The following is a 17,204-nucleotide window of genomic DNA, read 5'->3' on the forward strand; positions in this document are numbered from 1 at the left end:
TAATGGTAAATGGGACTAAATTGTTGTCTTCCTGCAGTCGCTGCACACAGCACAGGACCAGGGCTCAATTAGGCTGTCACGCTGAGGAGAACCACCGCTCTTTCATTCCAACACGCTCTCCCTCGCCCCTCTCCCCCTCCCTCACCCCTCTCCCCTCCCTCCCCTCGCCCCTCTCCCCCTCCCTCGCCCCTCTCCCCCTCCCTCACCCCTCTCTCTCCGCCACCCTCCCTCTCCCTCGCTTCTCTCCCTCACCCCTCGCCCCCCCCCTCTCCCTCGCTTCTCTCCCCCTCCCTCGCCCCTCTCCCCCTCCCTCGCCCCTCTCCCCCTCCCTCACCCCTCTCTCTCGCCCCACTCCCTCTCCCTCGCTTCTCTCCCTCACCCCTCGCCCCCCCCCTCCATCACCCCTCTCCCTCGCTTCTCTCCCCCTCCCTCCCCCCTCTCCCTCGCCCCTCTCCCCCTCCCTCACCCCTCGCCCCCCCCCTCCCTCACCCCTCTCCCTCGCTTCTCTCCCCATCCCTCACCCCTTGCCCCCCCCCCTCCCTCATCCCTCTCCCTCGCTTCTCTCACCCCTCGCCCCCCCCCTCCCTTGCCCCCCCTCCTCCCTCCCCCCCTCTCACTCGGGGCCCCGGGTCCCTTTCCATTTTCTGTCTTTCATCCCTTCTCATCCCCCCTTCCTGTCTGTTTCTCTTTCCTTGGGACACCCTGTAACAGATTCCCATCCCCCCTACATCTTCAGGTTACACCTAACCCTAACCCTGGATGTACCTGATCTCCTGCCCGTGTCTGGGGCTCCCCTCCACTCTCATTTACACACTCACCACGTGGGCCCCTCGTGGACTCAGCCCTCTCTCCTTCTCTCTCTCTCTCTCTCTCTCTCTCTCTCTCTCTCTCTCTCTCTCTCTCTCTCTCTCTCTCTCTCTCTCTCTCTCTCTCTCTCTCTCTCTCTCTCTCTCTCTCTGTGCTGTGTGTGTCTCTCTCTCTCTGTCTCTCCCTCTCCCTCTCTCTCTCTCTCTCTCTCTCTCTCTCTCTCTCTCTCTCTCTCTCTCTCTCTCTCTCTCTCTCTCTCTGTCTCTCTTTCTCTCTCTCTCCCTCTGTGTCTCTCTGTCTCTCTCTCTGTGTCTCTCTCTGTGTCTCTCTCTGTCTCTCCCCCTCTCTGTCTGTTTCTCTCTCCCTCTCTGTGTGTGTCTCTCTCTCTCCCTCTCTCTCTCCCTCTTTCTCTCTGTGTCCCTCTCTCTCTCTCTCCCTTTCTCTCTCTGTGTCTCTCTCCCTCTCTCTCTCTGTGTCATCCATCCCGCTCTGGTAACTCTCCCCTCATCCCTCCTTCCACTTCACCCCTCTCTTCCTCCTCACATTCCATCCATCTCTTGTTTTCTGGCGTAAACTGCCCCCCCAGACTCGCCATTCGTGACCAAGTCCTTCTTGGCTCGACTTGAGAGGGCCATGGTCTGTTTTATTATTTATTTATGTTTTATTTATATTTATTTTTGTTTTAGTATAATGTATTTATCAGTTTCTCTGCGCTGCTCCAGAGCACGCATGGGAGAGTAGGAGCTCTCTCACACACCTCACTCTCTGTGTGTGTGAGAGCGTGTGTGTGTGTGGGTGTGTGGGTGTGTGGGTGTGTGTGTGGGTGTATCTTAGTTCTGCTGTGATTAGGGCCACGGGGCAGGCATGTGTCAGCATAATCAGGTTTGACTGAATGGCTCGCCTCTGTCTCAGAGTATGTTGAAACGCAGCACACACACACCATGCCCAGAGCCCAGGGCCCAGGACGAGCCAGTATCTCATTAGCACCTTTCATCCACTCCTTTCTATCCCATCCCTTGTTCCTTTGCATCTCTCATCCACATCCTCTCTCCCTACCTCTCATTCCCTCTCTCTCCCTGCTCTCATTCCCTGTCTGTCTCTCTCCCTGCCTCTCATTCCCTCTCTCTCTCCCTGCCTCTCATTCCCTCTCTCTCTCCCTGCCTCTCATTCCCTCTCTCTCTCCCTGCCTCTCATTCCCTCTCTCTCCCTGCCTCTCATTCCCTCTCTCTCTCCTGCCTCTCATTCCCTCTCTCTCTCCCTGCCTCTCATTCCCTCTCTCTCTCCCTGCCTCTCATTCCCTCTCTCTCTCTCCCTGCCTCTCATTCCCTCTCTCTCTCTCTCCCTGCCTCTCATTCCCTCTCTCTCTCTCCCTGCCTCTCATTCCCTCTCTCTCTCTCTCCCTGCCTCTCATTCCCTCTCTCTCTCCCTGCCTCTCATTCTCTCTCTCTCTCTTTCCCTCTCAGTTTGTTCCACTTGCCCTTCACATTGTGTGCTTACTCTCCCTCCTATGTGTGTGTGTGTGTGAGTGTGTGTGTGTTGCGTTGGGGACCGTGCCAGAGCATAAACCTGTCAGTCAGCTCACGTGAGCAGTCTCCAGGAGGGGCTCTCCAACCTCTTCAGCTCAACGAGGTCACATGATCAAAAGGGTCTAGTAAGGACCATTATACTGAGTGTGTGTGTGTTGAACTGTGTGTGTGTGTGTGTTTGCAGGTGGACAGTGACACCATCTGGAACGAGGTCCACTCGTCCAGCGCAGCGCGTCTGGCCGTGGGCTCCGTGGTCGAGCTGGTCTTCAAGGTCGCTTCTGGAGAGCTCAAGGTCAGCATCAAACAGACTGCTGTAGCTCGGTGGTTAGAGCACTTCACTGCAGGTCAAGAGGTCTCCGGTTCAAACCTACCCTCTGTACCTACATTTACATTTACATTTAGTCATTTAGCAGACGCTCTTATCCAGAGCGACTTACAGTAAGTACAGGGACATTCCCCCCGAGGCAAGTAGGGTGAAGTGCCTTGCCCAAGGACACAACGTCAGTTTGCATGACCGGGAATCGAACTGGCAACCTTCGGATTACAAGCCCGACTCCCTCACCGCTCAGCCACCTGACTCCCTGTGGTACCTCTCTGTGGATGAAAGTGTCTGCTACATGAATGTATGTTCTGTTGTTTTTAGCTGGGCCTGCTGATTGGTGGAAGGGATTGACACCCCTTAGCACTCTGCCATCTTCGTTGAGGAAGTGACACATGCGTCTAGTGATCATTAGCAGCATTAGGAGAGCCTTCTGCTAGCTTGTGGCTAATGAGTAGTTTAGCCATCCACTGCCATGTCACCACACAGGGCTACCATTTCGAAAGGCAAAGTAAAGTATGGGACAGAATTCAGGGCTAATTAGCTAAATCTAGCCTATAGCTCATTATCTACCTCGACCCACGTATAAAAGAGAAATGAATCTGGGGTGAAAGGTCATGGACACTGAACTCTCCCATTTGACTGGTGGAGGAGAACAGGACCCTAGCCTCACCGGGCCCAGCCCACCGCTTTAAATAGAACCACGGAATTCCATTAAGATCTCCGTAATCACACACTCCCTCTTTCACACACACACACTCACACATACACACTCACACACACTCACACACACGGCTCTTTGAGCAGGGCTGGGCTGGCTATCGTCAGCTGGGATCTTGGGTTCTTCTCTGTGTTAAAGTAATATCCTCTGCTGAGAGGTAACCTGGAGCAGCTGTCTCAACATCGTTAGGCTGGGCGTCCCCTCACCCCCCCTCACGCCTCCCTCAACCCTCCCCACCCCTCCTGCTCCCTCCCTCACCCTCCCTCCCCTCTCCTTCTCCCTCCCTCCCCTCTCCTTCTCCCTCCCTCCCCCCCTCCCTCCCCTCTCCCTCCCTCCCCTCTCCTTCTCCCTCCCCCCTCCCTCTCCCTCCCCCACCCTCCCAGAGCTGGCTTGGACGTTTCTGTGTGTGTGCGTGTGATTATGAGTCATGACTGTCTTGTTCTCTGATTGGCAGAATGGTTTTGCGGTGGTCCGGCCCCCAGGACACCACGCAGAGGAAAGTACCCCCATGTAAGTCTCCACAAGACTCTCTCCCTTTCTCTCTTTCTCTCCTCTCTCTCTCTCTCTCTCTCTCTCTCTCTCTCTCTCTTTCTGTCATTATCTTACCCTGTCTAATCCAACCCAATGCATATGTGTTACTGGTACACAGAGAGAGAGTGGATGCCAACGATGATCTGTTTATCTTTTAGGAATTTTCCTTTTAGGAATCAATGGACACCTATTTCATACACTTACCACAAATTAAGTTAATTGAAATACAATATATTTGTGTTTGCTTGAGAGGGTTTCTCAGCCTGTCTGTGGTCTCTCCCTTCTTCACAGGGGCTTCTGTTACTTCAACTCTGTAGCGATCGCAGCCAAACTGCTCCAGCAGAGGTTGAGTGTCGACAAGATCCTGATAGTGGATTGGGTAAGTTGATAGCGGCACCAGCCTATGGGGTGGCTTGCTGATCTGATTTACCGACCTGCCATTACAGGACATCTTATACCCAACTACTGATCCAGATCACTCACACAACATCAAAGCGACCCTGCTTCCAGTCAGCCAGTCAAAGCAGGACTTCCACTTATAAGCACTAGAAGACACGAAACACTCGAATCACAACAAAGCGAAATCAAAAAATATATTGTTCAGACGTTCGTCCAGAGAGGGTGTCAGTAAAGTTTTTTTGAAAGGACATGAAAGCTTGGGTGTGAGGGAGGGTGGCGTCATGGCTGGACTCTGCTGGGGTCGTTAGCGCTCACACAGAGCCGTCCTGACCCTTTTCATTTCCTGCTGTCTGTCACTGAGGGACAGCAGCCCTCGTCTACCTAATACGGCCGCACGCTTCAAAAAGAAACATTTGTAACGGTTCTCATAATAGCAGCTTAGCTCACTTTTTTAATATGTCGTTTTTTAATATGTCGTTGCGAGTGCTGGAGAAGCCTGACGTGAGATTGCCCCCTGAAGACTGTGTGGGGTTTAGAGCGGCTCTGTTTAAGGCTGCTCTGGGCAGATCAGCAGTGTTGAAGGCTGCTCTGGGCAGGTCAGCAGTGTTGAAGGCTGCTCTGGGCAGATCAGCAGTGTTGAAGGCTGCTCTGGGCAGGTACGCAGTGTTGAAGGCTGCTCTGGGCAGATCATCAGTGTTGAAGGCTGCTCTGGGCAGATCAGCAGTGTTGAAGGCTGCTCTGGGCAGATCATCAGTGTTGAAGGCTGCTCAGGGCAGGTCAGCAGTGTTGAAGGCTGCTCTGGGCAGATCAGCAGTGTTGAAGGCTGCTCTGGGCAGATCAGCAGTGTTGAAGGCTGCTCTGGGCAGGTCAACAGTGTTGAAGGCTGCTCTGGGCAGGTCAGCAGTGTTGAAGGCTGCGCAGGGCGTCCTGCAGGCCAGCCTGCAACCCTTGACCCCCTCTCCCTTACTATCTCTCTTTCTCCCTCACTGTCTCTTTCTCCCTCACTATCTCTCTCTCTTTCTCCCTCACTGTCTCTCTCTCCCTCACTGTCTCTCTCCCTCCCACTCATTGTCTCTCTCCCTCTCTCTCAGGATGTTCACCATGGCAACGGCACCCAGCAAGCATTCTACAGCGACCCCAACATTCTGTACCTGTCTCTTCATCGCTACGACGACGGAAACTTCTTTCCTGGGAGCGGATCACCTGACGAGGTGAGCAGTGTGTGTGAGAGTGTGTGTGTGCACATGATGTGAAGAGATTGGGAACCAAGAACCAGTTCCCTAACGGAGCCTCCTCCAGGTTAACATATAGTGTGTGTGTGTGTGTGACCCAGGTGGGCAGCGGGGCAGGAGTGGGCTTCAATGTGAACGTGGCCTTCACAGGAGGACTGGAGCCCCCGATGGGAGACGCAGAATACCTCGCTGCCTTCAGGTAACTCCCTGACCCTTACCTTGAGCCTTACCCTGACCCTGGCTCTGATCCTAACCCAACAGGTAAAACTGGCATCGTAAAGTGTCTTATCCTATCCTTAAATCTTGTCCTAGACCTAGAGCAATATATTTAGGATAGATGATAGGGATGCACGATATATCGGTGTGAATATCGATATCGGCCATATTTTGTGTTATTGATATGACATATGTGTTATTGATTACTATTTTAATCGATGTTGTCAGGTTGAAAACATATATATATTTTTTATTTTATTTTTTATTTATTTGTTTCTTTAAAGTTTGGAAAAAAAGTTTTGAAATGTTGAAAAGGTATTTTTGTTCTTTTTTTTGTTTCTTAAAGTTTCAAAAGGTTGAAAAATATCTATATTTTTTTTATGCAAAACGTTTTCTTCACATCTGGACCTGATAGCTGTTGTCAGAATATGCAGTGGCGTGTCCAGACTGGGGTGCCCAGAAATGCACCCCCCTTATAACGTATGTTCTGTATATCCTAGCATTAAATGACTCTTACTGTATATAGATTATAGTATTACTTGTATGGCAGTGATATATTCATCTGTGTGTTAGTCTTATTGAGTGCATGGGACCGTGGGAAAACTGTGAAAAAAACACAGAGGCAGAGATGGGAAAGGAGAGTTGAGAATCAAACACAGAGACAGCGGGAGAGAGAGAGTCGCCACTAGAAGCAGAGAGAGCGGGTCTCTGTTGTGGATTTACGAGTGTCTGTGGGGCAGCTTGGATCATTGTTGTGGGAGAGCTGATGAGCACTTGGCCGGGGAGAGGAGTGTGTTTCTCCCCAGAGCTCAGGCCCAACCGGACAGCACAGCCTGGAAGCACCAACACTGTCAGGACACAACCCTTCAGGCGCTCGTTAAAGGGAGAATTCACTGAAATCTCACTCCAAATCGGGTTAGGGTGAGGTGAACAGAACGAGGCAGCTCTGCCTCTGTGTGCTGGGTGAGGTGAACAGAACGAGGCAGCTCTGCCTCTGTGTGCTGGGTGAGGTGAACAGAACGAGGCAGATCTGCCTCTGTGTGCTGGGTGAGGTGAACAGAACGAGGCAGCTCTGTCTCTGTGTGCTGGGTGAGGTGAACAGAACGAGGCAGCTCTGTCTCTGTGTGCTGGGTGAGGTGAACAGAACGAGGCAGCTCTGTCTCTGTGTGCTGGGTGAGGTGAACAGAACGAGGCAGATCTGCCTCTGTGTGCTGGGTGAGGTGAACAGAACGAGGCAGCTCTGCCTCTGTGTGCTGGGTGAGGTGAACAGAACGAGGCAGATCTGCCTCTGTGTGCTGGGTGAGGTGAACAGAACGAGGCAGCTGCTCACAGGAGTTTGGATGCTGTCTTGAATGTCAGACATGCTTTCTGTGCACAGTCTTTTCTAAATTATCGGTTCCACCACAAATACTTTTTTGTCACTTTTTTCCAGAGAACTGTTTACGAAAGCACACTGATTCATGCTGGGTCAGTCGTTTGTTGAATTGATTATTCAGACTCGATTTTTATTTTTAATTGTCTCTTGTTTATGGTTGTTCAGTGTGAAATCAAATCATTGTTGGAAAGCACCCACAAAAAGCATGTGTTGGAAAGCCGACCGTGTTGGACGGGGGACATGTTGTTTGTTTCTCTGGTAGTTTTCTCTAGAAAGATCTCAGTTAGAATCTGCCAACCCAGGAAAAGCCAAAGTTTTCCTTAGTAAAGCCGTCGTACCTCATTTCAGATGGGCTGAATATGAATGAAGCTCTCTGGCTCTGCGTAGCAGAGCCAGAGAGCTTCTTTCTGGCTGCACCTTCTCTCTGAGGTGATGTGACCCTCGAGGGCAGCACCTTCTCTCTGAGGTGATGTGACCCTCGAGGGCAGCACCTTCTCTCTGAGGTGATGTGACCCTCGAGGGCAGCACCTTCTCTCTGAGGTGATGTGACCCTCGAGGGCAGCACCTTCTCTCTGAGGTGATGTGACCCTCGAGGGCAGCACCTTCTCTCTGAGGTGATGTGACCCTCGAGGGCAGCACCTTCTCTCTGAGGTGATGTGACCCTCGAGGGCAGCACCTTCTCTCTGAGGTGATGTGACCCTCGAGGGCAGCACCTTCTCTCTGAGGTGATGTGACCCTCGAGGGCAGCACCTTCTCTCTGAGGTGATGTGACCCTCGAGGGCAGCACCTTCTCTCTGAGGTGCCAGCGCCACGTTGCATTAGCAGGGGATCAAGCCTGAGCCACAGAAAGAAGGGAGAAAAAAAGATAAGAAAATTGGCCCTAATGAAAACCAGAAGCTGCGTCTCTCTTTCCTCCTCGCTCTTCCTGTCCTCTCCTCCTCTCTCCCGCTCTCCTCTTCTCTCCTCTCTCGTCCTCTCTCTCCTCCTCTCTTATAATCTCCCTTTTCTCCTCTCTCTCTCTCCCTCTTCTCTTCTCTCCTTCTCTCTCCTCTTCTCTTTACTCTCTCTGTCTCTGTCTCTCTCTCTCTCTCTCTCTCTCTCTAACCATGAACTTGGAAACAGAGAGGAGAATTGAACTTAATTCAAACCAGCTCTCCACAACGCCAGATGACGAGACTTTGAAGTGTTTATGTGTGTGTGTGTGCTCGTGTGTGTGCTCGTGTGTGTGCGTGTGTGTATTCTACCCTGTCTCTTCACTATTCTCCCCCTGATGTTTTTTGTGAACTGTCAGGAAAAGCCTTTGAGCTGGAGGTTCAGGCAGAGCTGCAGTTAACCCTCCGCAGCCTGGGTTCTGGCCGGCCCAGCTTCACGCTAGCAGGCCGTTCTTGGGTCTTCCAGGCTCCTGCTGTCTGTCTGGGTCCGTCACAGGGGGGGATCTATTGCTAATTCTAATTAGCGCTTCCTCTTCTCTTGGCTCCATTTATCAAGAGGAAACACATCGATCAATGTTACGCCCATACAGACACACACACACAAGGCCTGTTCTGGTGCCTAGAGACCTGGGAGAGGGGGGAGAAGAGGGAGGAGAGGAGGATGGAGATTCCCAGAGGGGGAGGTCTCCCTGGCTGCTGGCTGCTCTGGAGGGTGTGTCCGACTGTGCGTGTGCGTGTGCGTCTCTGTCTTACTCTGTGTGTGTGCGCATGTGTGTGTGTTTTGGATGTGTGCATGCCAGTAAATGTTCCCTCTCAACATGCAAGCCCCTCAGTTGAGGAGCTGGTGCTGAGATGGCATGAGAACAGGAGAGGCCACAGGTGAGGCTCTCAGATGAGCTCTCTTGTTGCCCAGATACCAAGACTAAGTCTCCTCATCGCTCCTCCATGCTCTCCCAAACTAAAACACCAGGACTGGAGAGACGGGGAAGGAAACCCCGTCTGGATGAACGATGTCCAGGAGACGAGAGACAGACAAAAGCAATAGACGCAGGAATGCTCCCACCGCTGAGATCAGAGAAGATCGTTCACAGGAACGGAGCACTCGACAGACACCCTTTTGGGAAGGTCACTTTATTAGAGGACCACCATCATGGTAAGGTCACTGTCTACATTAGGACCGTATGTGGGGTAGATTCCAGGAGGTTCTGTGAGTGTCTAAGGGTTCAGGGTCACACACTCCACCATAGGAGGAACGCATTCCAGTACAAGAGTTTGTGTGCGTGTGTGTGTGAGGTACAGATTAAGCTGTGGTTCTAGGAGTGTTGGGTTTGGCCCAATTGTCTCACGGGAAGGTGTTAAATCCCAAGACTTAACAGGTCCCTCCAAGCACACTCCCTCTCTCCCTCTCTCTCACTGTCGAGAAACAGCACACACTCCCATAACCCTACACACACACACAACTACACACGTGTCATGAAAACACACACACTCTTGGCCCTCTAACTTTGCTGTAAACCAGAGGCCATCTACCTCTTATCAGCTCAGGTCGTCCATGATCGTCCTCAGCGGTGAGCTAGCGTTCATTTCGTCCACCAGGACACCAGCCTTGAAAAGCCACGTGAACTCCAGTTACTGAGCTAGCAGAAAGTTTAGCTTGTAGTTTTCTCTCTCTCTGGATCCTCAGGCCCGGATGTCCCACAGCTAAGATCCTGCCCCCCACTGGCCTAGCTAACCTGCCCCCCACTGCCCTAGCCAACCACCTCTCTTTTCATCTCCACATAGGTGTCCACTGATTCATGCAAAGCGAAGGCCTATTAAAGAAAGAAGACAAGCTAGTTTCCACTGGTTCCAACATGCTAATCGTTCTCTGCGGTGTTTCAGCTGGGTCCGTTAGTGAGGCTTCGCCTGCGGGTGCTCGGTTCAGATGAACGACGTCAGCAGGTTTTGGAGAGGGCGCGGGAGTGTGTGCCTCCCGTTACACTAGGGGCTGAGTTGAGCTTCGGGGGGGGGGGGGGGGGGGGGTTGGGGTTTGTGGTGTGTGATGCTCCGGTCGTCATAGTAACCGCTGTGCTGAAGGCCCTCCTGTGCAGGCCGCGGTACACCACACGAGTGGCTGTGGGCTGCTCTCTTTGGTGTGGGGTCTTTTATATGTCTGATGTTAATGGACCAAGTGTGTGTGTGCGCACTTAACCATGGGCAGGAGAGCCCTATGGTAACTCAGAGAGCAGTTGGAGAAATATTTCCCCTCAAAGACGTCCAGCTTTTCAGTTCATGATGCATGTTACCCAACCGTTGATATTTTGTGCACTCTTGGAAATATTTCATAGCTTAAGGTTCCTGTTGGGATAGTACCTACAGGAAGTACCTACAGGAAGTACTTACAGGAATATAAAGAAGCTTTCCCTTTAGCTCTGCCTCTATCTTTCTCTCTCCTTCTGCCTCTAGCTCTGCCTCTAGCTCTGCCTCTAGCTCTGCCGCTCTGTGTTGTATGACTGATCCCCTCTGAGCCTGAGGCATTCTGACCCACACTCCGTGACGCACGGTCCAAAATACACCGCCTCCATCTCTCTGAGGGGGAGGAGGGGGGCTCTGGCAGCTGTGGGGGGGTGGAGGGGGTGCCAGGGCAGGTCTATAATCTGGAGCTGAGGAGGGAGAGAGGAGGCACACCGCCTGCCCCCGCCCAGGGTCCTGCGCTATGTTCCTGAGGTCGCCAAAGTACAGGGTTCCTACAGCGCTGCCCTGGGGAACCCCACCACACCGCCTGAAACGCTGCACACCCAAACCCTCGTCACCCACGCAGCCACGCAGCACACAAGCTGCTTTGTGTTGATCTGCGGTGGGAGAAGAGCCTCGCGGCAGTCACTCACTGAACGCTCACAGAAACAAAACAAGTTGCAATCGGCTTGTCACGATGACTCAGTCTCTTACCACCAGTCGACTGCACAACACTACAAAGGTCTTAGAGGGATTTTACTTTAGTCGAATTGTACAGTCACCCCCAGGACATCAATCCTCACACAATTCACAAACATGATGTCACAGTCTCACTCGTATAGTTTATGATTCACGTTTTTCCAACCACAACTTCTCCAGCGATCAGTGATGTTATCGTGTGTCCATTTCCCTTTCTGACATATTCACACACACTTCATTTTTCCTTCGTCTGAAGTGTGTGTGCGGCGTGTTACAGATAGAGATGGAGAGGGGAAGGGAGGGGAGAAGGAGAGGATAGAGGAGAGGGGGAGAAGGGAGGGGAGAGGATAGAGGAGAGGGGTAGAAGGGAGGGGAGAGGGAGAGGATAGAGGAGAGGGGGAGAAGGGAGGGGAGAGGGAGAGTATAGAGGAGAGGGGGAGAAGGGAGGGGAGAGGGAGAGGATAGAGGAGAGGGGGAGAAGGGAGGGGAGAGGGAGAGGATAGAGGAGAGGGGGAGAAGGGAGGGGAGAGGGAGGGGAGAGGGGGAGAAGGGAGGGGAGAGGGAGAGGAGAGGGGGAGAAGGGAGGGGAGAGGGAGAGGATAGAGGAGAGGGGGAGAAGGGAGGGGAGAGGGAGGGGAGAAGGGAGGGGAGAAGGAGAGGATAGAGGAGAGGGGGAGAAGGGAGGCGAGAGGATAGAGGAGAGGGGGAGAAGGGAGGGGAGAGGGAGAGGATAGAGGAGAGGGGGAGAAGGGAGGGGAGAAGGAGAGGATAGAGGAGAGGGGGAGAAGGGAGGGGAGAGGGAGAGGATAGAGGAGAGGGGGAGAAGGGAGGGGAGAGGGAGAGGATAGAGGAGAGGGGGAGAAGGGAGGGGAGAGGGGGAGAAGGGAGGGGAGAGGGAGAGGAGAGGGGGAGAAGGGAGGGGAGAGGGAGAGGTGGACTCTGAGACCTCTGTCACCACACCCAGCTAATAACTCATGTTTTGATCATTTCTGTGAAGCTGTTGTATCATTAAAACGGCATCATTTTCCCAAGTAATTAAGTTCTTCGGCCTTTTTCACTACTTCCTTTTTTCTGGTTCAGTTGAGGATCAGATGAAGCGAGATAGGTTGAGCACACAGAGGAGGACAGATAGAAGTTGATGTGTTGAGCAGCTGTAAACTGTTGGTTCTTCACCAAGACTGTCTGGCATCCAGTCAACACAGCATCGAGACCCTGCAGTCGATCTGCTGGGAAAGTCAGGCTGACCACAGGAGGGGCCTGGTACAGACACACACACACACCAGTCTGTCAGTTATGGGAACTTATTTTTACGGTGGTTGGTCAGTAGTCAGGCTGTCATACATGTAGTCTGATTCAGGAGACAGTCACCACACTGACAGCAAGTACGCGTGTTTGGAAGGAACATGTTGTAAATGTTCCAGCATGTAAAAATGACAATACAAACTGATTGAATTGGTGTGAAGGATGAGCAGTTTATTTAACACCTCTCTCTCTCCCCTTCCTCAGGGCAGTGGTGATGCCCATAGCTAATGAGTTTGCTCCAGACGTTGTTCTGGTGTCGTCGGGGTTCGACGCCGTGGAGGGCCACAACTCACCTCTGGGAGGATACCGCCTCACCGCCAAGTGTAAGTACCTGCCTCAGGAACCTGCCTCAGGAACCTGCCTCAGGAACCTGCCTCAGGAACCTGCCTCAGGAACCTGCCTCAGGAACCTGCCTCAGGAACCTGCCTCAGGAACCTGCCTCAGGACTAGGAGATAGGGTAGTTTAAGTACCTGCATACATTTGACTTTGTGTGTAGACAGGTACAGGAGTTGTGGAGATGGAGGGATAGGGATGTGAAGATGGAGGGAGAGGGATTTGGAGATGGAGGGAGAGGGATTTGGAGGGAGAGGGATGTGGAGATGGAGGGAGAGGGGTGTGGAGATGGAGGGAGAGGGATGTGGAGATGGAGGGAGAGGGAATATTTTCAAGGACCTTGAAGAAATATGAGTCATCCTCCCTTCCTTTATTTCTCCCTCGTGAGGAGTTCTGTTGTGGTCAGAGCACAGCCTCACTCACGAGAGAGGGCGAGAGAGAGAGGGAGAGAGAGAGAGAGCCTGCCCTGTGGTCAGAGCACAGCATCACTCACGAGAGAGAGAGAGAGAGAGAGGGCGAGAGAGGGAGAGAGAGGGAGAGAGGGAGAGAGAGAGCCTGCCCTGTGGTCAGAGCACAGCATTACTCACGAGAGAGGGCGAGAGAGAGGAGGGGAGAGAGACGGAGAGAGAGAGTGAGCGAGAGGAGTGCTCTGTTGTTCCAGCTGATTCCCTGTCTGCCCTTCTCTCAGCCCTGTGTGTGTGTGTGTGTGTGTGTGTGTGTGTGTGTGTGTGTGTGTGTGTGTGTGTGTGTGTGTGTGTGTGTGTGTGTGTGTGTGTGTGTGTGGGGCCATGCATGTACTTTTGTAATTTTCTGACATACACATGAAACCAAACTCATTCACATACTATACCGGTACTTAAAACGACACACATATAGAAGTGAAATGTTCTTACACACTCAACTGAAAATGATACACTAAAGGAGGTATGCGAGGAGGAAAGAGATGTTTTTGGGATATCGTGAGAGGGGAAATGGTGGATTGCATATATTTAAACCCTCACGGAAAAAAAACGATCAAAGCTGCAGTGAAGCCAGATAGGCTTGGCCACCTCACACACATGTACACCCAAGATACATCTTACTGTTTTGTTTTCTATATTTCTATATAAATGGAAATAAAACACAATGCAATATTTTACTCTCTCTCTCTCGTCTGCCTGTGTTCTTTGATCAGTGTCCCAGTCACCAGGGACCAAACTCAGCCTCTAACCCCCTCTTCTCCCCCCAGGTTTTGGCTACCTGACCAGGCAGCTGATGGGGCTGGCTGGGGGCAGGGTGGTGCTGGCGCTGGAGGGAGGTCACGACCTCACGGCCATCTGTGACGCCTCGGAAGCCTGTGTCTCTGCTCTGCTGGGGAACGAGGTGAGGAGGGAGGGAGGGACTGTGTACCTCAGCCATCAGATCCCCGATCAGAGCTCATAGAGCCCTCTGATTGGAGGATTCCCTAGGACCCTCTTCCTTCACTGTTCCATCGAAAAGAGATTTTGCCAGAAACTGCGAGCCAGCTCTGCAGAAAGAGAGAGAGAAAGGGAGGGAGGGACACACAACAGGGAGCACTCTTTCTCTCCTCTCCTTTCAGCGCTCCCTTCTTCAGAGCCCCTCTCTCCTCCCCTCTCCTCTGTCTTCTCTGCCTAGTATGGGAGGGGCTCAATGAAAGGAGAGAGAGAGGATGTCACACACTTCCAGCAGAAGAATCTGAGGTTAATTGTGGGAGTGTGTGTAGGCCCCGGCTGGAACATAACCAGCCCTCTGGTGATTCACAGCAGACAACAGCTCCACGTCCTAAAAAACGCCTGCTGTTTTCTTAAAACTAATGGAGTGCTTTCTTGGCCAGGGGTTTGAAATCATGTTCCCTTCATATTTCATGTTTAAGATAACTCTCTGACTCTCAGGGGTGTGTCGGCTGGGGAGGCAGAGATGCTCTAGAGCTGTGTGCCTGTGATTCATCTGCTGTGTGCCTGTGATTCATCTGCTATGTGCCTGTGATTCATCTGCTATGTGCCTGTGATTCATCTGCTATGTGCCTGTGATTCATCTGCTATGTGCCTGTGATTCATCTGCTATGTGCCTGTGATTCATCTGCTATGTGCCTGTGATTCATCTGCTGTGTGCCTGTGATTCATCTGCTGTGTGCCTGTGATTCATCTGCTGTGTGCCTGTGATTCATCTGCTGTGTGCCTGTGATTCATCTGCTGTGTGCCTGTGATTCATCTGCTGTGTGCCTGTGATTCATCTGCTATGTGCCTGTGATTCATCTGCTGTGTGCCTGTGATTCATCTGCTGTGTGCCTGTGATTCATCTGAACCACGTCTACAGCAAGAATTGCAAAGTTCGAACATCCACAGCACACAGTTTCCTAGCCATTGAGTGGGTGAGCTAACACAAGCTGGTGGTCAGCAGCTGAAGCCTCTGAGACTGAAGCGAATTTCCAGGCCCAGTCCACGTTTGTGTAAACTCCAGTTTTATTTCGAGAGAGTGACCCACTCTAAGTGTTGTTGCAGACTGGGCCACAAACACACCCCATCTTAGTATTTACTCTAATTGGACGAGGAGGGAACCTGCTGAAGCCATTAGGCCTCTAGCCTGCCCCGGCAAGACTTTCAAATCAGTATTAATGAGGCGTAGGGGGGCTGTGGCTCGTAAGAACCCCTCTTCTTATGACTTGCCGCACCAGACCTGGTCTGAGCTCACACGTCTGAGTGCCGTTAAAACAGCCTTCCAGTCCGCTGCTGTTTGAAGTAGGCCTGAGCCGCACCAGTTATTCATGCCGCTGCTTGTTACATCACAGTCAACCTTCAGGCCTGGGTGCTCGTCCATATCATGCTTTAGTGTTTGGGACTGTGGTGGAGAACTCTGTCTTCTCTCCCAGATCAGAGTCAGGCTGTGCTGTAGAGTCAGGCTCTGCTGTAGAGTCAGGCTCTGCTGTAGAGTCAGGCTGTGCTGCAGAGTCTGGCAGTGCTGCAGAGTCAGGCTGTGCTGTAGAGTCAGGCTGTGCTGTAGAGTCAGGCTGTGCTGTAGAGTCAGGCTGTGCTGCAGAGTAAGGCTGTGCTGTAGAGTCAGGCTGTGCTGTAGAGTCAGGCTGTGCTGTAGAGTCAGGCTCTGCTGTAGAGTCAGGCAGTGCTGTGCTGTAGAGTCTGGCTGTGCTGCAGAGTCTGGCAGTGCTGTAGAGTCTGGCAGTGCTGTAGAGTCTGGCAGTGCTGTAGAGTCTGGCAGTGCTGTAGAGTCTGGCAGTGCTGTAGAGTCAAGCTGTGCTGTAGAGTCAGGCTGTGCTGTAGAGTCAGGCTCTGCTGTAGAGTCAGGCTGTGCTGCAGAGTCTGGCAGTGCTGTAGAGTCTGGCTGTGCTGTAGAGTCAGGCTGTGCTGTAGAGTCTGGCTGTGCTGTAGAGTCTGGCTGTGCTGTAGAGTCAGGCTGTGCTGCAGAGTCAGGCTGTGCTGCAGAGTCAGGCTGTGCTGCAGAGTCAGGCTGTGCTGTAGAGTCAGGCTGTGCTGTGCTGTAGAGTCTGGCTGTGCTGTGCTGTGCTGTAGAGTCAGGCTGTGCTGTGCTGTAGAGTCAGGCTGTGCTGTGCTGTAGAGTCAGGCTGTGCTGTAGAGTCTGGCTGTGCTGTGCTGTGCTGTAGAGTCTGGCTGTGCTGTGCTGTAGAGTCAGGCTGTGCTGTGCTGCAGAGTCAGGCTGTGCTGTGCTGTAGAGTCAGGCTGTGCTGTGCTGCAGAGTCAGGCTGTGCTGTGCTGTAGAGTCTGGCTGTGCTGTGCTGTAGAGTCTGGCTGTGCTGTGCTGTAGAGTCAGGCTGTGCTGTGCTGTAGAGTCTGGCTGTGCTGTGCTGTGCTGTAGAGTCAGGCTGTGCTGTGCTGTGCTGTAGAGTCAGGCTGTGCTGTGCTGCAGAGTCAGGCTGTGCTGTGCTGTAGAGTCTGGCTGTGCTGTGCTGTAGAGTCAGGCTGTGCTGTGCTGTAGAGTCTGGCTGTGCTGTGCTGCAGAGTCAGGCTGAAAGGCCCTGGGTCCAGGGTTCCTGTGTTACTGCAGCCTTGCAGACGAGGACATAAATACCCTGTTGGAACTGTAAACTCCCTCATGGCATCTCTCCATGTGCATGTTGGGCTCAGAGTAAAACAAACACAACAGTAACGCTGGGTCTGTAATAAAACCCTGGTCACTGTGACCGAGCCATCCAGGGAGATGTTCTCCTGGTGGAGGAGCGATACCAGCCGGCCTGACGCTCTGATCTTCATTGTGACAGAGACCAAACAGGGCGTAGAAACTAGAGGGTTAGCCCAGTAAATGGTTAGTTTTTCCTTCTCCTGGAGGGAGCAGAGCTCCGCAGTACGCAGGCCTGTCAGAGGGAGCAGAGCTCCGCAGTACGCAGGCCTGTCAGAGGGAGCAGAGCTCCGCAGTACGCAGGCCTGTCAGAGGGAGCAGAGCTCCGCAGTACGCAGGCCTGTCAGAGGGAGCAGAGCTCCGCAGTACGCAGGCCTGTCAGAGGGAGCAGAGCTCCGCAGTACGCAGGCCTGTCAGAGGGAGCAGAGCTCAGGGGAGCAGGAGGACGTGCGTTCCAGGGGAGCTCTCAACACGACCGCAGAGAACCAAATGCAATAAGCTAACCTGT

At 52.7% G+C, this 17,204-nt stretch overlaps 1 protein-coding gene across 1 annotated transcript in view; it reads left to right on the top strand.

The window, feature by feature from the left end:
* Positions 1–17,204, top strand: part of hdac4 (histone deacetylase 4) — a 40,718-nt gene that overhangs the window by 14,920 nt on the left and 8,594 nt on the right. Inside the window, 7 exon segments of the mRNA XM_062456199.1 lie at positions 2,518–2,625; positions 3,828–3,883; positions 4,196–4,283; positions 5,395–5,514; positions 5,637–5,734; positions 12,478–12,596; positions 13,836–13,969. Of these exon segments, the coding sequence (XP_062312183.1) occupies positions 2,518–2,625; positions 3,828–3,883; positions 4,196–4,283; positions 5,395–5,514; positions 5,637–5,734; positions 12,478–12,596; positions 13,836–13,969 (723 nt within the window).

Source organism: Osmerus eperlanus, chromosome 3 (assembly GCF_963692335.1).
Source record: "Osmerus eperlanus chromosome 3, fOsmEpe2.1, whole genome shotgun sequence".
NCBI lineage: Eukaryota > Metazoa > Chordata > Actinopteri > Osmeriformes > Osmeridae > Osmerus > Osmerus eperlanus.